Here is a 21,147-nt window from a genome sequence, read left to right as displayed (position 1 = left end):
CTGTATTTTGTAAATAAATGTATTTATTAGCAGTAGAATTTCATAGGGTGACTCTTAGGCTCCTGTGTTCCTAGGCCTTATTCTCTGTTGAGTTAATATATCAATTGAAATTTCACACCATGTGGGGATTTTCTCAAAAGTTTATGGAAAAGCTCAGGCAGTGGAGTTTCTGTACCTGTTCCATTCATTTTTATACATTTGTGTCTCAAATTAAATGAGATCAGTGAATTAACATGATGTTACAGACTTCATTGCTCTGCTCTTGTGACCTTCTTTATAGATGAGTGAAAACTTACCTCAGAACCTAGAATGTTTTAAAAGATACTTTTTGTATTCCTTCAAGTGATTAAAATTATACAAGCTTTAATGTTTAACTGAAGTTTTCTCAACATCTGGAGGAGAGGATGTGAGAACATATGACCTCCTTATGAACTCATGTTCTAATGTGGAGGTATTCATATTAAATTCTTTTTGACAAGAGTTCAATTTTTTAAAAACCTAAAATCACTCAGTTTGTAGGGAGAGTGTTCTCTTTTTCTAGATGGATGGAGTGCTTAAGTATTTATCTCCATGAGGCTGTGACCTGGTGTGTCTGCAGTCCCAGTTACGTGTATAAAAACTTAATCTTCCAATTTTGACCATTCATTTGATGCCTTCATTATTTCAGATGCAGTTGTTTTATGAAGATCTGTTGCTATCTTACATTCCTAGAAGCATTGAAGCGTTTGCAATAAAAAAAAAATTACTTTCCTCTAGTAAGCAGTTGAACAGAAATTGAAAACTTGGTTTTTTTAAGGCACATGGTAAAATGCAGTATTGATTTTCAAGTACAAAATTGATTTAGTCTTAGTAGTTTGCCCAAGTGCTAGTATTACTTTGTTTCAAAAGCAAATAATTCTTTTTTTCTTTCCAGCATTTTCAGTTAGCTTTGATTGACTGCAATCCCTGCACTTTGTCTAACGCTGAAAGTAAGTAACCAATAAGTATTTACTTTGTTGTGGATCTTTTTTAAAATTTTATGCTTGCAACTGTATGAATATTTAATGAACCAGGTCTTCAAAATCAAAAGATTTGGTACTGAGAGAGGGAGACTACAAAACCAATCTCCCTCTCTCTGTGGAGACAGATGTTCCAGTGGAATTGTGGATTGTTTTACCAAATGGAATAAGTAAAAATTGAGACTTAGCTCATTCATTACTGTGAAGGCTTGAATTCTGCAGGAAATTTATTATTTGACTCCTTTTTATATATTTATAAACCTGGAGCTTGTGCCATGGCACACATTTAATACCAATTATTTTAAAGTTAGCATCATCTTGATAATCTATAACTTTTCAGTGATTACTTTCATGCAATTTAAATTTATAGATCCAAAATTCAGCATCAACCTTACTGTAGAGATAAGAAAAAAAAATTGATTAGTTTTTGATTTTTGATATCAGCTAACTATTAGTCTGTATTTGAGCATGTTAATCTTTAGTGCAGTGTGATCTATCATAGGCAGAAGGCTCTGTAGGCTGTAACAGAGTGTCCTGCAGGTATTTATCCATAATTATTGGAATTGTATGCGAGAAAAAACATTTGTTTCTCCATATTTTGGAGTCTGTGAGAATTAAAAGGCAGAATTGTGAAGGAAATTATTCCTTCAGTTTTTAAGGTCATGCTTGAGCTTAATTTGTTCATGTAGAGCTTAAGTTACCTCCCAAGTCTCACTTCAGGGACATTGGATATAATATTTAAAAACATTTCTTTAAAAACTGGATGGAACTGTGAATATTGTATCAGCAAGGCAGTGGAAGGGAGTTTGTTCACGTGGCTGAAACCACTGGCTGTATCAAGGAGCCAGCTGTGTTTCAAGGCTGTCTTCAAAGCTTTGTCACTATCAGCAACAGGCACAGATAATTTTGTAAAAATTTGCGGAATTCTCCCAGAGTCAATAAGCTTTTATTACTTTTCTACCAAACGTGATTTTTTAATTGTATTTTGTGTTTGTTCATATTCTTTCTCACTAACTTTATGGGTTTCCACTAAACCTCTGGATTTCTGTAAGGTTTTCCTAACCCTTGCCCTGCAGTCCCCTCTGTCCCCAGATTTGTGTGGAGGGCTGTGGAAGTTTTCCTCACTTGGGGTCACCTATTGTGGTGGTGTTCACAGGGGTCCCAGGACGAGGGAAGAGAATCTGACTCCATGTTTCAGAAGGATGATTTATTATTTTATGATATATATGATATTAAAAGAAAATTATGTATTAGAACTGTACTAAAAGAATAGAAGAAAGGATTTCATCAGAAGGCTTGAAAGGAAAGGAATGTAATGGTAATAAAATGTTGTGACTGACCAGAGAGTCCAAGACAGCTGGACTGTGATTGGACATGAATTAAAAACAATCACATGAGACCAATCAAGGGTGCATCTGTTGCATTCCACAGCAGCAGATAATCATTGTTTTACATTTAATTTCTGAGGCCTCTCAGTTTCTCAGGAGAAAAGATCCTGTCAAAAGCATTTTTCATAAAATGTGTCTGTGACAGAGGGCTGGCCCCTTGTAAAGGCTTCAGTGCCTGGCCAGCGCAAAGGAGGAGGGTGAAGAGCACTGAGAGGGGCTGGGCCAGGTCCCACTGTGCTGTTGTGGGAGCAGAACTGACCCCCCTGCCCAGCCCAGGATGTTGGGTGCCCTCACTAAATGCTCCATTTAATCCTCCCCCTTGCATTTCTGAGGGCTGCATTACACTGAATGTGTTCCCAGCAGAAATGTTTGAGTGCTAAGCATCTCTTCTTCCTATTTAGGCAGTCTCTAATCTGACACCTTTAATTTTCCTTTCCTTTCCAAGGCATCACTTCATTTTGGAGCTTCACATTGAGAGGGTTTTGTTAGGAGGGGAAAAAATAAGAGAGAAATTTTTTTAGATAATGAACTCCTGAAACAAATGCAGGGCTTTTCTTTCATCACTACAGAGTGAAGTTTGATGATGCAGTGAACATAATGGGTGTGTTATGTGCCCTTTAGCAAGGAACACAAAAAGTTTATTAAAATTTTAGATGATGCATTTTATTCTGACCTGGTTTCCAAAGTGCACTCGGCTTCCTTCTTTACAGCAGAGGACAAAGCAGTGCACAAAGGGAGATATTTTCCCTCCCTTATGACCCAGAGTGAAACCCTGAGCTCCATATTACCTGTTTGTATGGTAATTTGGTGTCACACTTTCCTGTAGCTTCAAGGGAGAGAATCTGTGTAATTGAAATAAATTGAGCTTGGCTCAAACACAGTTATTTTCTTACTTGTAATCCTCACAAACATGGTGCAGAAGTCTGTCTCAAAGGAACTTTTCTTTCCTCATCAAAGCAGAATGAGGATTACATTTACCTCAATTATCTTTAGCTATCTACCATTCCATGGATAGCCCAGGTTAGCAGTTCTCAAGTCTTTTCTGTGATGATTTGAGCTATGTGAGGGTAATTTTCTCTGTGCTTTTACTCTTGAACAACCCATTTTTCTTTCTCCAGCCAGCAATCTTCTTGCCTGCACAGGCTGCTGGTGGTATTTATGGCATTCTGGACAATTTGTATGAGGAATTGAAAATGCTTAACAGTAACAATCAAAGTATCACCTGTAATTAACACTTCTGGTTCAGTTTAACAAGGGAAAGACAATTCCTAAAAGGAAGAAAAAACACCTAAATTTAAGATCCCATATAAAACTGGCAGTGTGTAACATAATGTTCTGCAACCCAGCTAGTTTTCTTGGCAGCTGAATAAAAATGTTTATTTCTAGCTTGGATATGTACAGAAAATGCTACCTGTGTTCTCTTACCTCAGCTTCCAGAGATTTTATTGCCAAGTTTACTGAAAGCTTAATGCACTCTGTTTCAGAACACAAATAAAATCCATGGACTGTTTTTTTCAATATCTGTTTGCAGTTTTTGTGTTTTCTTAGAATATTCATTCTCTGTCAGGTCTGGTATATTAAATGTAAAATATCAATGTAAAAAAATACTTCTGGCATCTTCAAAACCTAATTTGTCTTGAGTTTGCATTGATAAATTTGAAACATTGTTTATCCCTCACTTCAAAACATTGCAATTGCTATTGTTCATTAAAACTAATAATTTTGATTTTCCCACTCTTACAGTTCAGTTTCACATTGCCCACTTATATGAAATCCAGGTAAGCTTTTAAGCTCATTTTCATAAATTGTGGTTGAGTTTCAAACTATGTGATGTGATCAGTCTGTGGAATTGAGATTGTAGATGCTTTAGTAATGTTAGACTAAAGTCTTGAATCACTCAAGAAACTTGACTTTCTTTGGCTAAAATGAAAATATTTTTTGTGTGGAGTCTCATGCTGTAAAATAGGATAGGTATCTTAATAAGCATATATTTACTAATCTCCCATTTTGAGTGCAAAAAAAATTTCACAAAATACGACTTTCAGGAAAATTCTTTTATGAGATTCTATTTATATATAAAAGGTTATATGTGGATTTTAGAAGGTGACATTTCTCAATTCATTTATATAAATTCATGTTGTTTCTCATATACACACACAGAATCAATCCCAACCAGTTGTCCATGTGCTTTTTAAGTATATTTGGTATATTAGACAGGAAATTTTCCAATGTAAGTGCAATTTTAAAAGTTTTTAAATTTCAAATCAAATTGATGCATGTGGCATTAGGGATCTGTGGTCAACAGCAAATAAAGCTGTGTTACTAATTCTTGGTCAAATCCTACCACAGAACTTTTCAGGTGAATCTTTTGGGAAATTACAGAACACTCCCTGAGCTTCCAGAATATAAATAAATTGAAACCAAGTGGCTACTGAGACAGCTATGTCTGACTGGTAACATAATGTAGATGTTGTGCCCTTTTGCCACATTTATAGGTGTCATATGACTGAGGAAAGGATGTGACATGGAAACAAAACCTGTTGCAAATGAAATGGATGACAGACAAACTATATTTCCAGTCAGTTAGAAAGTAAGTGCTGTCTTTTGATGGCACAGTGAAAAATAGCCTGAAGTATTTCTATATAAATAATAGATATGAATCTGATAAACAGAGTATTTTTCTTTTGAGTTCTTTTGGTGCAAAGTTGTATGACAGGACAGAAATCTGCCATCCCAAAGCACCATTAATCCATAAGTTCATGGATTGTTGTGGTTCTTACTTGGCTACCATCCAGATTGCATTCAGCACTTCAGTTCTGCTTTACTCCAGCCGATCAAAAGGAAGTTAAACACTCCAGGTCCTGTATAAGAGTGTGAGCAGTGGTAGCTGTGCTTAAGCTGTGCTTTCTGACTGACAATTACAGGAACTTTGTTCTAATGCAAATCAGAGCAGAAAAGTTTTGGTGCGTTCTGCTCCTAGGTTTGGTTTGTCTCACAGCTCTGCTTGGGAGAGGTATCTTGTTTCCTGGAATTTGACAAACTGATAGCCAAAAGAGTCCTGGCTTCATTCTGGATGTTACCTCTGACACAATTAGAGAGGTTTTGGAGACTGGGTGGTTGCTTGGTTTCTTTTACAGGACACAGTGAAACAGTTATTCTAACCCCTCCATATACTTGAAAATTATATACTCTCTTAATATTATGAAAAAGTTAATTAATTTCTTAATTAAGTACCACAATACTGCACTTTAAAAGATGGATTGCTAGGCTCTGGACAAGAGACAAGCCTGGTGCTGATGAGAATTAGCAGTGGTTAATGTTAATGCTGGTTTCTAATATTTCACCTCTGGAAGGGAGATGGCTTGTATGGTGTCTAAAGAAAGATGCTGGATTGGGTTCTCCTCCCCTTTTCCATTTCTAAGACCATTCATGATGCAGCCAAACATTAAGGACTTTGGAATTAGGCTAGAGGCATAAAGTTCTCCCCTGTGAGGGTGGTGAGGCCCTGGACAGGCTGTGGGTGCTCTGTCCCTGTCCCTGGGAGTGTCCCAGGCCAGCTCAGAGCTCTGAGCCACCTCATTTAGTGAACGGTGTCCCTGCCATGGCAGGACATTGGAATTAGATGATCTTTTAGGTGCTTTTCCAACCTAAACCATTCTGATTTGATGAAATAAAACCAAATGTAAACATGGGGACAGGTTTTGTTAGTATTTTAAGGCATGTAGATAATCAGATTTCTAAAGATTAAATGATACAACAAATAACAAAAGTAAAAAATAATCTAGGTCTGGAAAATGTGCTCTATTTTAAAAGGCCTTTCTAAAACCTCCTGAGCCTGTAAACATATTTTTTAATAAAGTGTGACTGTTAGGCACTAATATTTACCTAATTTGACATCTGGATTGCTGCCTCCACTGTCATCCTCTACAGTGAACTTCTATTCATTTGCTCAACATTCATAGTCATAAACTACAAATTTTGTTCCCAATGCTAAATTTAAAATCTTTTCCTGATTGTTTTTCTTTTGCTGGACATGGATATTTTATTTATTTATATTATTTGTTTTCTTACCAGTTGTCTGCATTTCATGAACACCAATTAAAAATCTTTTCTACCAACTTCCCCTTGTTCCATTTGAAAGTATGTAATTGCTGCTTTAATTTTTCTTCCTGACTAGAATAAGGTTTTTAAATCACCAATTTGTCTTTTGTGATTTTGAGATTTCAAGAACTTGATAACATTTCTAAATTCTAGGCATTTAATTGTTTAGTTTTCTTCCCAGTTGTCCCTTCAAAACACCAATGCTGATTACTGTGTTCTTCTTGCTTAAAACAAATGTAATTAAGCCACAGTCATTTGCATTTAGGTGGCCCCATTTATTTTAATGCACTCTTCATCTCTTTGCCAGAATGAAGTCTAATGTTGAATTACCTAAAAGCATATTTGTGGAAGAGGAGGCACAGAACAGTGGAACATTTAAAATACATTCATTTTTAAGCAACTGTTGTTAGGGAGTGCAAAGATAAATGCTGAAATTATTACCAAATAATTCATCAAATAATTATTGACAAGTCTTAACCTTTAATATACACAAAACAGCTCATACAGTTGACAAAAGTCAATAAAGACCCCCAGTCCTAACCTGAAAATGGGTTTCCTGTACCAACACCTGTTTGTGTAGGGAATTGAAAATTGAGTGTTTCTAGATCGTAGGCACACCTAAACTATACAGCAGATAATAAGATATTGAACCTTCGTTATCTAGGCATATCTTTTTATTCTGCATGTGGTGAGATTCTTACTAGGACAACAAATATCTTGAAAGAGGCACTTGAGATATGCCAAAGGAAGGAAAGAGGCAAAATTATGCCAGCCACCAATTACTGATGATCTTGGTTTTTGTTACAAGTTTCCTGGGGGGAATTTTTGTGGGATTTTCTCAGATGTAGATTCACATTCAAGTACTCCCCTTAAAAGCAGAATATTCACTATTGTAGTGTAAGAAGGATAATGCATGTATAAGGAGTTGACAAAATTTTAATAATTTGCAAATTTCCCTCAATTCTTTTAAGTAGACAATTTCTATTAAATACTATATTTGTAGAAGTTTTTCTCTTACCATATATACACGTCACTCATTAAAGCTTTCATATGCACTGTATGCAAAAAAAATTCTAGAATTTTTTGTCAATGTGTTTGTGTGCTGTCAGTGCTGTGAAATCGTTGCTATTGGTGATCTGTTGTAAGCTCTATGATTAATCCATTTACTTTTTTCCTTTTGCAGAGAAAGTATCACTCTGCAAAGGAAGCTTATGAACAGCTTTTGCAGATCGAAAACCTTCCTGCACAAGTAAAAGCAACTGTCTTACAGCAGTTAGGTATGTAAAATTAACTTTTATTTTCCTCTGTGTTTCGTTTTTGCCATCTTTGCCTTCAGCAGTGTTTTTTAAGGCTCCTTTTCCAAAGAGAGTCTTAGACACACTGCACATGGTATGTGAGATTTTCACCAAATAGAACATGTAGAGGTAGATAATCAAGTAAATAAGAGAGGAGGAAAGTATTTTGATTAAACTTACAAAATTAAAAAGCTCTTGCGTATTAGATTTTGGGCAGTGAGGGTGGTTTTTCAGAGAAAGGGCAGCAGTTGGAATTCTGTGTTCTCTGTTCTGCCTCTGCTAACATCCCTTGAAAAAACCTAAATACTGTGTCAGACTAGACGAACATGGCAACTGAAAAATTTACCTTTTCTTTCACTATAATTATACTGTGTAATGAAAACCAGCTTCTGTAACTAAAAGGTTTATCATCAGGTGCCATTAAAAAAAAACACATAAAAAGTGAAAAGGAATTTTTTTTAATTGTCGTATTCTGTGTTTATAGGAAGCTGATAAACCATTTTTAGCCAAGAATTTCTAAAAAGTGTATAGAATAAAATGCTTTTATCCTCTATACGACATAAAAGTATTTCCAGAATATTTTGTTAAAATTGTTCAACCCAGTACAGAACTCCTTCATTCACCTTCTCCATGTTCTTCATCCAATTTATTATTCTAAATATTAATTTAGCCTGCTTATGCCCATTTTTATTTTTTTCCCCTCTTCACATAGTGGTCATTTAACTGGAATTTGTAACTGGCATTAAGTTATGGCCACAGAGCTTTCTTTCTCTGTGGTGCAGGTTGTGTATGGATTTGGAGTGGGATAATTTGTGCTCTGTGACAGAATGTCAAAATCAGTGGGCTAATTTTGAGTCATCTCTGTGAAATCACAAGTGAAACTGCTGGAGGAGTTTGCTGCAGGACTCTGGCTGTTGCTCTTTTTGCTGTTACTGGACAGTGTTGCTTACATCTCAGTAAGCCCTTTGAATTTTATTTTTTTTTTAGCTTGGTATTATGTCACCTAGTATAAATTGTCAGCAGTTTCATCCAGAAAGGCTGTGCATCTCATCAGTGGAAGACAGGCTTCTCAAAAGAGCTGACCAGCTCTTTTTCATCTCTGTTTGATGTATGTTGCCACAATGGAAGCAAAGGCACATGGTTGTATTCATAAAATCCTGCCACAGGTCTCTGTGCTAGCAGTAAGAGCAGTGACTTTGAGAATTGTCTGCTGTCTGAAAACTGGATTAACTCTCTTTATTCAATCAGCATAGGTCACCCAGTTTTGTTGTGTGGCTAGCTTCTATGTGGAGAAAGGGATAGAGTGGTCTTAACTGGACCATTGAAGGAATAATGCCTTTTCCTTTGCTCTGCTCTGTTAGCATGGTATTTATCAGAGTCTGGTGTTTATCACAGATTTAGTCTTTAGCAGCTGGTTATAAAAACACCTCCTCAGGAAGCACAGTCTGGGTGGTGCACTGCTGCTTAGAAAATATAATAGAGAATACCTGCCATCTGCCAGAATGCTACTTGCAAAACCCAGTCAAAACATATTTGTATTTGTATATTGAACTCTTTTTTTTTTTTTTTTCCACTTTGACAGAAAAAATCAGTTTAAAAATAGCTTTTGTTTATTTTCCTTCACTAGTTAATGTTTGTTGAGCCAGATTGGAATTTAGGCAAGTTCAGAGAGAATTACTTGTCTTGTGAGAGAATTACTGAAATCTTTGCTCTGGTTGCTGGCTTCCTAAGCTGTGAGTGTGGGGGAGAGCCCTGTGATTCCCAGATAAACACATACCCAGTTGAGCTGATGAGTGCTGACTAGTTCAGGTAGACATCACAGTAAGATCTTCCTTCTTGCTCTTTGCTGTTCCATTTGCTTTCCAGACAACAATTCTTTTCATCACTTTGCCCAAAATGACATTAAATTAATGAGACTGAAGATCAAATCTGTCCCAATATTCCTTCCTGAGTTGTATTCAGCTGTTGGATAAGGAAGAGTGTAAGAACAACATAAACTTCTTGGAGTTCTCAAGCGCAGTCCCAATTATTTTTGGCTGGGGGAATTCCTAGATGGTGTCTCTGAAATTGGATGAGGCATCTGAGGTGCTGAAATGGGGAAGAATTTAATGTCTCCAGAGACACTCACATTTACTAAAGAAAAAGTGGTTGCCACAAGTTCAGTGTGAGAATGATTGATAAGCATGAAAAAATAAGACTCATGAGCTAGGCTAGCACATCAGAGGGATTTTTTCCAAATCTGTTCCAAATGAGATTACAAAGACCTGCAAAAGAGCATGGAGCATATGTGATGTGTGGACAAGGTCTGTGGTTTGGTTTATCATATTAAAAATGTCCCAGCAGTGGAAAAGTAGTCAGTTTTGCTGGTTGAGAGTTGGAGATAGGTCTTGCAAATGGGAAACTGCACAGCTTAGGGGTTTTCCATCACCTTCTTTATGTACATTCTTCATTTTACGCTTAAGAACAGATCCAGTTTCCCCTGCCTGTGTTATTCTAGTGGAAAACTTGTGTTTGCTCTCCCTTTCTTGCTTTCTGCCTTTTTCAACTCCCTGTGCAGGAAGATAAAATTGGGAAGCAGCCCTTGTTTCAGCAGAGAAGCCAGATAGGGATTGCTGGTTCTCATTTCTGTCTTCTAGAAATAGACTTGTTCTTTTTTATCAGTGAACCTCAGTAAAGATCTCACAAAGATACAACATGTTATCTTTCAATCCAGCAAGGTTCTGATGAAACAGAAAATAGGCACACAACATTTCTAAAGATAAAGGAAATTGTTTAATGTCTTTTTTTACCATTGTTCATAATTCCTTTACTATTATCTTTATCTCAAGCTTTGTCTGGAACAGCACCTGGTACATAAATCCTTAATGCACACTTACTCAGGTGAATTCCAATAACTAACCTCAGAGAAGCCTTTTTTTCCTTAAAGCATGAGTATTTTCTGTATGCTGAAGAACTTCAGAGGCTTAGGATTTGAATCAAAATCATAGCTTGTTTATTAATTTAATGACACAAAGTCGTGTTATGTGACTGCAAAAATCACTGGGTATTTTTATTCCCCTCTCCCCCTGACTGTTAGATTTTTTACTTGATTGATTTTCAGTCAAGACAAAACACTTTTTTCAGCACGGTAACCACTTGACTCCTTACCTGGCATTTCTTGCAGTCCATGAAATATTTGAACTTGTGCTTGTGACCATAATTTTCAGGTGATATTTCCGAGACCACCTCAGGCAAATGTTCAGTAGCTGTGATCTTGTTTTTGACTGTCTTTGTTAAAGTTTGGAAGTTTGCATTCCATTTGCAGAAGGGTGGTGTCTGTTAACAATGAATGAAAAAGTGAGCTGTATCAAACAGGTAGAATAAAAATCATAAAGGAAAGTGTAATTACAGAGAGTGAGGTGAACTTGCAAATACCCATCAGCTCCTTCTCAGTCTTGCCTGTTTGTGCAGTTAGACTTCATCAAAAAGCACAAACTTAGGGTGCTGAATGTTTAGCTCTCAGAAGTTTAAAATGGACAGGCAGTGCAGGTGTGTGCTCAACTCTGTCATTAACCAGAACTTTATACAAAGTTTATGAAATTGGTGTCATAGCGTTCCCCAAGGAGCTGTTTATGGGTGTGACAGGGACAGTCTTCTGTCACATCTTATATTTTACAGTATTTTCTGAAAAGCAGTGGCTTGTTAAGACAAATACATGGCTATTGAGCAAACAGCAAGACATTGCTGAGCCCTGTGGTATGCAGTGATTTCAGCAAGTCAGCTGCTGGCCACAAAAGATTTCCTTGTTTGTACTCATTGTATGAACAGCAGTGAGATGGTTTTGTGGCTGCTTGAAGGAATTCCATCTGAGCTTGGAGGCAGATGAGGAGCAGCTGGAGAAAGGTGATGAAGGTGCTTTGTTTGAAGTGGAAACCAAGCCTTGCATCAGTGCTAGAGCAGAAATGCATTTTAATAGCATGTAAAATATTATTGGGGAGGATGGGTTGTAGGAGGCCTTTAAAGTGGGGATGAATAATTTGTCTAATGTAATGAAAGAAGAAAAGGCATTTGAAAGAATATGACGTGTGTGGTTAGATTAATTTGTTATGTAGATGAGAGGTGATGGCGTTTGTCAAGGTGAATGGAAAATACGTTGTATTCATGAGGAGGAAATGACAATGTAAGAAAGATTCAAGTGGAGATGCAAAAATTCTTAGTCCAAATGCAGATATGGGACAAACACAAGGATTTAGAAGAAAAAGAGTAAACAAGATAATGTGTAGATAATATGCGTTTTTTATATATATATATGTGTGTGTGTGTGTGTATATATATATGTATATGTATAAAAACCATAACTGCTATGTGTTACAGAGAAAATGGTGGCATTTTTCACAATGTCAGGGAAGGTATCTGTGTTCAGAAGAGGAAAGATATTAATATTCACTTTTTTCGTAGAAGATTGAGCAGTTCATAATTGTGCTCCTTATCTCTTAGAAAATCATTTAAACCCAAAAAAGGTCTTTAAAACTACATGAAAGTAATTTTAACTTTGAGTCTTTTTTGTCCTGTAATTTTAGTATAGAACTTTAAAAGTTATTAAAACTTTGTCATGTATGTATAAGTGGCTTTATTGCTTGATATTCTTATTTTTAAAGAGACACCAATGCTACAAATTCCTGCTGTGCCAGAGTGTTCAATGGTCTTGGAAAATTTCATTTCTCCCATTTGTGGATTGTTTTTGCAGGCTGGATGCATCACACCGTGGATCAGCTTGGAGACAAGGCAACCAAGGAAAGCTATGCTATACAGTATCTCCAGAAATCTCTAGAAGCAGATCCAAATTCTGGTCAATCCTGGTATTTCCTTGGAAGGTGAGAAAAGATTTTATAGACATTTTAACTATATTAGTAAAGTTTTTTCTGAGGATACTCGTTATTGTGAGTATCTTATATTGTTTTTCTTCTTAATTCTGTCAGAGGAAAAATGAAGGGAAAGTATGTATATATCTACTGAAATCTTAAGTTTTCTGGGAAGTGTGTGAAAAGACAAGGTGCTAACATACTTGGGATGAACAAAGATTAGAAGTTGAAATGAAGTATGTTACCCAAGTGGCTCTGCTTTTTTGTAGTTATTATTCAGTCTACACATTTACAGTAATCTGAATATATCCAGCCTGCTTTTACCTGTTTTTCTCCCTATTTTTTTGTAAATCCTCTCTGAATGTTGTTAGTTTTCTTCATACCTTTTTCATAATTCTTTCTCTTTTTATTTTCTCAGAATCTCCCTCCTAATCTCAGTTTTTGCACTGAAATACAAATATTTTCCTAGGCAGACATCCATTTTTAAAGGGCATGCATGGCAATGTATGGCTCAGACTGATCCATTCTAGTGTCTATTTAAGTGTTCAATTAATTTTGTAACCTTTGACAGCATTTTTTACTTGAAAAATAACATTCCCAGATGTAAATAATACAAATTTGTTGAGTTTTTCTGGTCTGCTTTTTGAGAACATTGAGTACTTCGCTTAAGCCAGCAGTAACTATTGAAATACTCAGGTTTTGGAGAAAGCTTTGAGGGCCATTCAAGTCCATATGTGAACACATCCGTTCTGTTGAGGAATACATTTTAAAAAAATGAGGCAAAAATAAAATGAATATCCTAACCTCAGTGTCTTCCAGCTGACTTTCTTGGGGATTTTGGTCACATACAGCTGGAACCCATTTTTGATTTTGTCATGCTCATAATATTTCTCCAGCTGTTCCTGTAAGACAGGGATCTCCAGCCAGCACTGAGTGTGTGGGGCAGAGGGGCAGGGCAGGTGTGGAGGGAAGAGGGAAAATGAGCCAGGGATAATCCTGTGCATCTTCCACTGGGCTAAAATCCTGTTTTTCTTCAGTAGTCCCATTCCAGGTGACTTGAGCAAGTTGAGTTTTCAGGCAGGATGGAGCTGGAGTTCCTCCACACGTGCAGCTGCTGTGCTCTGCTCTCAGTGGTCAGTGACCCTGCAGACAAGGGGGACAATTCAGGAAATGGGGTGAAAAAATCAGTGGGAGCATTTGTTTCTTTGCAGGGAGGACTAGACCAAAAATGTTTCTGTGCCCCACTTCTCCAGTCCATTCTCTGGCAGAAGAGCAGGAGGGTTATGGGGTTGTGCATTCACTCTTTTTCCCCTCCTCGTGTATTCCCTTGTGCTGTTCCTTCCTCTGCTGGTTGTCCAAACCAGATAACAAGTTGGTCAAAGCTGTTTCTTATCTTTGTCTCCCACTGGAAAAACTCCATCTGCCAAAGTTTTGTGGGGGCCTAATGTTAATGCTACTCTAATGAGAGGCTTTGTGTGTGTGATACCCAGGCAGAGTGAAACGTGTCTGTTGGACATTGGGTTAGATTGACATTAAAACATTCTCCTGTAACACTGTATTCAGACTTAATGGAATGGATTTTAGGCAAAGTAATGCTATGTTTTATTGTTTTCATTTCCTAGTGTGCCTCAAAAATACTTGAAAGAATGTAGCATGTTTGACAGACCTTTGCCTGTACTGTTCTGCTTGTTTTTTATGATTTACTAGAATAAATTTTCTATTATTATTTATATATTTTGAGAGTTGTCAGTTTCTATTCCAACAGGGAAAATTGTTACAAACAATACAGGACAGAGTTATTGTTGATTAAACTAGTAAATATATATATATATGGATATTTGGATTTGGCTTTATTTGGAGCTTTTAATTTTAGAAGTGTAGGTATTGCTCTATGCGGTATAACTGCAGTTCTCTAATGCCATAATATCTTTGAATTTGTACATGGGGAATTAAAGTAAGACATATAAAAAAACACAGAATCACACAACCTTTTACAAAATTTGATGCTCTCTATATGCAGTACAAGTAACTGGTTTGTTCATTACTTGAATATGAGTGAGATGCAAGAAATGCACATACAAATCCTCTCAAGCAGTCAGGGACCATCCTGGTTGAGTTGGTCAGAATTATCTCTCAATAATTCTGTTTTGTAGAGCATTAAGTTTTATAACCACTTGTTTGATGAAATAGGTAACTTAATTGTTTCACTGTAATGCTGTCTGTAGATAAATAGTGTTTTTATTGACTGATAAGGTATCACCAGTGAAAGAAATGCAAGTCTATCAAATGTGGGATGACTGTTTTCCTTACAAATGTAGTAATCCAGAGTTTAAGTAGATTTGGGGGGCTTAAATAAATAATTAGTAATACATGTTGAGATGTTGGAGTTTGCTTGTGCCTGGCATTCAGAAACAGCAAATGTTGAGTGTGTATTTGCATGACTTAACATTTATCAGATCAGTCTTGGTAAGCCATGCTCTCAATGATTACCTTCTATAAATACTACCAAAGCTCTTTCTTTTCTTCTCCCAGGTGCTATTCAAGTATTGGGAAAGTTCAGGATGCCTTTATATCTTATAGGCAGTCTATTGATAAATCAGAAGCAAGTGCAGATACATGGTGTTCAATAGGGTAAGAATTATACAGGATAATACAATTATATCATTCCATGCTAATATATATAAATAAAGAATATCAGCTTTTTGTGAACTCAGAGGGACTGTAAAGTCTTTTTTATTTACACACCCATGTTGTCAGACTTGTCTGATTTAAAGTTTAAATAATGAATTAATATTTGCTTTCTCAGTGTTTTAAAATGCTGAAAATGTTACATACAATGTTAAAATTGTATATATTTCTTCTTATAACTGGGGTTTATATAATGCCAACATTTATTAAGGGGTTGGGGAGGGATGTGTATATTTGAGTTTCCTGTGTCTTGACTTTGTTATTAATTCTCCACTTCACTAATCTTTCTATTCAGTGTGCTGTACCAACAGCAAAATCAGCCTATGGATGCTTTACAGGCCTATATCTGTGCTGTACAATTGGACCATGGCCATGCTGCAGCCTGGATGGACCTAGGCACACTCTATGAGTCCTGCAACCAGCCTCAGGATGCCATTAAATGCTACTTAAATGCAACTAGGAGCAAAAATTGTAGTAATACCTCTGCACTTGCAGCACGGATAAAGTATTTACAGGTAAAACGAATGTTTTAAGCAGGGTTGAAATGCTCTTCAAACACACAGAGCACAGGGGAGGGGAGAAGTCACACACTTGGAGTTTAACTTGCAGTTGTTTGTGGTGTGTTTAACCTGTTTTCATGTGTACTGTAAGCATATCATAGCCTGTAATATTTTATTTCTTCATTTTTAAGTGGAACTTAATTCCTTATAAACCCTATTTTGCACATGTAATCAAAGCATACTGTTTTACATCATTTTGCTTTTTTCTTTGTATTTGTCTACATTTTTAAGTTCTCATAACATATAGTGAGAATACACACCACACTATCTTTCACTCTTGTTTGCAATTTCAGAAAAAAGGAATTATGAGACCTCTGAATCCAGAGCTCATCTTTGTTCTGATTCTCACAAAGGTTTATATTCTGGTTACCCTCTTTATACCTAGCACCTTTCTAAACCCCAAAATTTTAAATCTGTCCTCTCTTTAAGACATAATTAGCTACAGCATTTAGGAAGATTTCATGGACTTGCTCTTACTAAAGTAGGCTTGTGTTAAATTTGCTTTTTACATAATTTTTCCTAGGCTCAGTTGTGTAACCTTCCACAAGGTAGTCTACAGAATAAAACTAAATTACTTCCTAGTATTGAGGAGGCATGGAGCCTACCAATCCCCGCAGAGCTTACCTCCAGGCAGGGTGCCATGAACACAGCACAGCAGGTGAGAAGTTGGGTTATGTTCTGCAGGTGCCCAGCTTTAAGGGTTCTTTACAATCTGTAGTGGTCAAGCTTATTTTATTGAGCACAGGATTGGCTTTGATTAAAAGAAGCCTTTGATTTATTTGCAGAGGGATATTAGATCAAGGAGCTCCCGATAATGTGGGAGAAATATGGGGGTACCAATTTAGAACCTTTGTGGATTTTCATGATTTTAAAAGATTTCATCTTAAATAGAAATGCTGCAGTGGTTTAATAATCCCATGAAAGGTACACATTCCTCCATTGATGACCATATGGAAACTGATTTTTCAGTTATTGAGATCAGCTTCAGAATATCTACTCGGCCCTTTTAATGTATGTGGGCTGTTAAAATTATAAAATTGAAAGGAAAGCATTAAGAATATATAGAACCATATTTTTGTCTTCCTTCTGTGATTCTTAGGCTTGTAAACCTCATCATCCAAATACTGAACCTGTACTAGGCCTCACTCAAACACCAATTTCACAGCAATCCTTGCCACTACACATGATTCCTTCTAGCCAAGTAGATGACCTGACCAGTCCTGCCAAGAGGAAAAGAACATCTAGTCCAACAAAGGTATATATTCTGATGAACTAGAGCCCCCTACCAAAATTATATGGAAAATATGCATTGAAATGATACAGCATGCACCATTTGTGCTGTAAATTTTAATCCTTTGGCATCAAGGTGGGGAATGTTTTCAGAAATTTTAAAAAACATTTTTCAGTGGTGTGTTTGATCAGATTCCAGCTTAGGCAGGAGCTGCATAAGGGCAGTGCACATTGGTGGCCCTATACTGCAGTTGTAGTTGTGTCAGTGAAGAAGTAGAGTTGTAGTCTGATGATTGAGAGGGAGACAATCATGTCATCCTGTCTATTGCCTTTGCTTATATTTAGAATTCAAGTGTTTCATCATCACGTAATAGTGTTACAGTAGATAAAGTATTCAGTTTTAAAAGTAGCATACATTTAAGTTAATTGCATAATTTGATTTGCTTGTTTCTCCTTATGGTATTAGGTATCATTATCTTTTTCCTCAGACTACTCTGATACTGTTGGGAATGGTAGAATGAGACTTGGTTATTTTAGTACATTCTTACTATTATATATTTTTATATTATTGTTCTTGAAACAATTACTAGTTCTTTCATAAATAGGATAAAATCTAGATAGTAAAAGAAACTATGTTGGCCCTTTGATAGTCACACATTTTAATGTACCATTTTCTCTCAGAATACTTCAGATGTTTGGAGCAGTGGCCATACAGTGTCACATCCTCCTGTACAGCAACAAATTCATTCTTGGTGCTTGACACCACAGAAATTACAGGTATGTATGGGAGATCTTCAGAAGCTCTGTTAAATATTTTGTTTCTTTCTTTCTTCCTTTGAAGAAAATAAACTTGGGACATGTTCTGGTGTCACATTCTTGAAATTCACTGTAAAATACTTCCCAGGGTATAGTTCAAGTTCTAATATTTGTGGCCTCTCTATGTGAGATAAATTCTAGTAGTAAACTAAATCATCTCCAGCAGAAGCTGAACACTTACATTGTATGAATTCTATAATTTATAAAGTACCTACAGTAACTCTTTTTTCTTATGATGTTTTAAAGACAGATGTGCAAATTGTCACACCTGTGTGCAAAGTGAGTTTTGTGTCTTGCTGTAGTGTGGGTGATATTGAAAGAGGTGTGGAAGTATTGTTGTAATATCATCCTTTCCTCTGAGGTTGCTTCTTGTATCAAATTGCATAAACAAATAAGCACATTCTATGAAATTATTACTCAAATGAAATCTGCTGCTGCTTTTCTGTATTATATGTCACCTAATACAATTATATGAAATGCTAGATTTTAGTTTGGAAATCTTATTTTGGGTGGTTTTTGTCAGGAAATTTTGTTGTCACTTCATTAGGGCATGCAGTGAGTTCAGCAGGAATTCCATGTATTGAAAATCAGGCCCTGCTGGAAAATTTTACCCATGCATTGCACATGCTTTGGATGCAAAGAGAAATAGAAGGGAGCACAGTGCAGAGGCAGAAAGCATTCTCATTAACTGAGCAATGTTCCCCTCAATTCCAATATAGTTCTTCAGCTGTTTCTCTGTCTGAACAATATTAGCTTTATTATACTGTATAATTTTCCCTCCCTCCTTCTCCTGCCTCCCCACCCCTTTGGTTCTTCCTCAGTCATTCTCTTTCTCTCATGATTTCATTCTCATTATTTTTCTCTGCTTATTTTCTCATTATTTCTCTCTGCTTATTTTATATTTGACTACTTTTTCCCCTTTTCAATCTCACCTTTTTGCAGATCCAACTTCCTTCTCTAAGCAGAACCTCAGTAGGCCTCTCTTGAGTACAGTAGGCTGGATGTGCTGGCAATAGCCTGACAGGGTTCCAGCACATATAAAAAGGAAAGCCAGAAATGTATGATGCAAGAGGAGAGTGAATAAAAAAGCCTTTATTGCATCTTCAAAGTTGGCCTTTCAAAATTGGCAATTCAAGGGCTGGATGGATATGGTGTGTTACATATACATGCATAAATGTGTGTGTGTATATATATATTTATATATTATTTATTGCACTCCCCTCCAAAGGGAATTCAGAATGGAAGGTACTGTTAATCCAGGGATTTTGGCATGAACCATCTTCATCTGCTTTTTAAGTCACACCACTTAGCAGCAGCAGACTTACTGGTAGAATGTTGCAGAGTGCTGAGTGTTTTTAAATAAGTAAAGACATCAAAATTTTTGGCAATAAGATACCTAAACTTATCAGTTGCAAACAAGATCAATGTGATAACTTAAGATGTTGCTCTTGCTAATTAAATCATACAATTTTCTGTTTGTTTTTTTTTTTTTATTATTTTCAGGAGAAGTTTTCATGTGTGCCTATAGGTTTAATTCACTTTGTGATGAACAGTATTAATAAAAGAATAACACAATACAAAAAGGTGTTAAAATGCACATAATTATGATAAGAATTCTGTATAATCATACTTGAATGTAGTTTTCTTTTATGGTACCAGCAGACTCAATTTTAGTGTGGCAGTAATAATTATACACTCAAATAATTTACAGAGTCTTTTTAATTTTAGTAAATTGTGATAGGATTTGTTTGCAGGAGAGAGTCTTGAAAAACTTTTGAGTCTGTAACAGAAATGTAGATTATTTTCAGCTTTTTAAGTCTTACCTTCATGGATACTTTTTAGTATTTAATGCAAGAAAGTTATTAAAAAGCCCATGCAATTTTAATGATTATAAACCACACTGCTGTTTTTTTAGCACTTGGAACAGCTGCGTGCAAACCGAAATAATCTAAATCCAGCACAGAAACTTATGCTGGAACAGCTGGAGAGTCAGTTTGTCTTGATGCAGCAACACCAGCAGGTGAGAACAAAACTATTTTTCTTACCTACAACACTTTTGTCAGTAATGGAGACTGTTGTGTTTCTAGAATTCTGAAGAATTTCTGCTGTACAGAGTTGTCATGCCCTTTGCTGTGTTACGGTAATTTTTTTTTGGATAAAGGATAGTTGTGGATTAGTGGTTGAAACATAATGAGTTTAGATGTGTTTTATTATAGGGCAGTTGGTTAATGTAAAAGTTTTCAAAGTAACATGAGTGGACATATCTAAAAGCAGTTCTGCTTGAAAACACTTGGCTGTAGTAACAGCTTTTCTCTCGTCCTGTCACTGTTCACTTCTCTCTCCCTCTCTGTCCAGAATCAGCAGTAAAACATTCAGACTGAATGGCCAAGAAAAAATTGTACTGATAGTTTTACTTAACATTTGCTCAGCATTTTTATGAGCCTGACAGTTCTCAAAAACAGCTGTAAAGATCTTAAAATGAGGACAAAATTGGAACTGACCAGTGCAGTAAAATACACAAACCTTGTACGACCCTTCCTTTCTCAGTTCCGCAGCCAACCTTGTTGTGCTTTGTTCATGTTCCACTAGATGAGACAAACAGGAGTTGCACAGGTACGATCTACTGGAATTCCTAACGGGCCAACAGCTGATTCATCACTGCCTACAAACTCTGTCTCTGGCCAGCAGCCTCAGGTTGCTCTGACCAGAGTGCCTAACGTCGCTCAGCGTGGAATCCGTCCCGCCTGCCCCGGGCAGCCTCTGGCTAATGGACCCTTTCCAGCAGGCCCCGTTCCCTGCAGCACAGCAAGAACGCTGGGTAGTACAGACACTATTTTGATAGGCAATAATCACATAACAGAAAGTGGAAGTAATGGAAACGTGCCTTACCTGCAGCGAAACGCACTCTCTCTACCTCATAACCGCACAAACCTGACCAGCAGCGCAGAGGAGCCGTGGAAAAACCAACTATCCAACTCCACTCAGGTACAGCTTCACTTTGCTCCTGGGGTGCACTCAGCAGCCTTCCTGGGCAGCTCACTGCTGCAGGGCTCTCATTTGTAAAAGCACTTTTTCCCTAGAGGTGATGGCATAGAGTCAAATAAAACAGAGGTTAAAGCTGCACGCCACTATCTATATCTATATCTATATCTATATCTATATCTATATCTATATCTATATCTATATCTATATCTATATCTATATCTATATCTATATCTATATCTATATCT

General features: G+C 36.6%; 1 protein-coding gene across 9 annotated transcripts in view; it reads left to right on the top strand.

The window, feature by feature from the left end:
- KDM6A (lysine demethylase 6A) overlaps positions 1-21,147 on the top strand; it is a 152,120-nt gene that overhangs the window by 91,925 nt on the left and 39,048 nt on the right. For 3 of the 9 annotated variants that reach the window (XM_063181695.1, XM_063181703.1, XM_063181689.1), the window contains exons 7-17: positions 914-968; positions 4,130-4,164; positions 7,671-7,764; positions 12,509-12,635; positions 15,156-15,254; positions 15,607-15,826; positions 16,395-16,529; positions 16,971-17,126; positions 17,783-17,878; positions 19,833-19,937; positions 20,507-20,902. In XM_063181695.1, the coding sequence (XP_063037765.1) occupies positions 914-968; positions 4,130-4,164; positions 7,671-7,764; positions 12,509-12,635; positions 15,156-15,254; positions 15,607-15,826; positions 16,395-16,529; positions 16,971-17,126; positions 17,783-17,878; positions 19,833-19,937; positions 20,507-20,902 (1,518 nt within the window). The remainder of the gene's footprint in view (positions 1-913; positions 969-4,129; positions 4,165-7,670; positions 7,765-12,508; positions 12,636-15,155; positions 15,255-15,606; positions 15,827-16,394; positions 16,530-16,970; positions 17,127-17,782; positions 17,879-19,832; positions 19,938-20,506; positions 20,903-21,147) is intronic. The other 6 variants (XM_063181710.1, XM_063181721.1, XM_063181718.1 and 3 more) reach the window with 3 other exon arrangements.

This window comes from Melospiza melodia, chromosome 2, assembly GCF_035770615.1.
Source record: "Melospiza melodia melodia isolate bMelMel2 chromosome 2, bMelMel2.pri, whole genome shotgun sequence".
Classification (NCBI taxonomy): Eukaryota; Metazoa; Chordata; class Aves; order Passeriformes; family Passerellidae; genus Melospiza; species Melospiza melodia.
The sequence above is the reverse complement of the archived record's forward strand: the minus strand, read 5'-3'. Positions and strand labels throughout refer to the sequence as shown.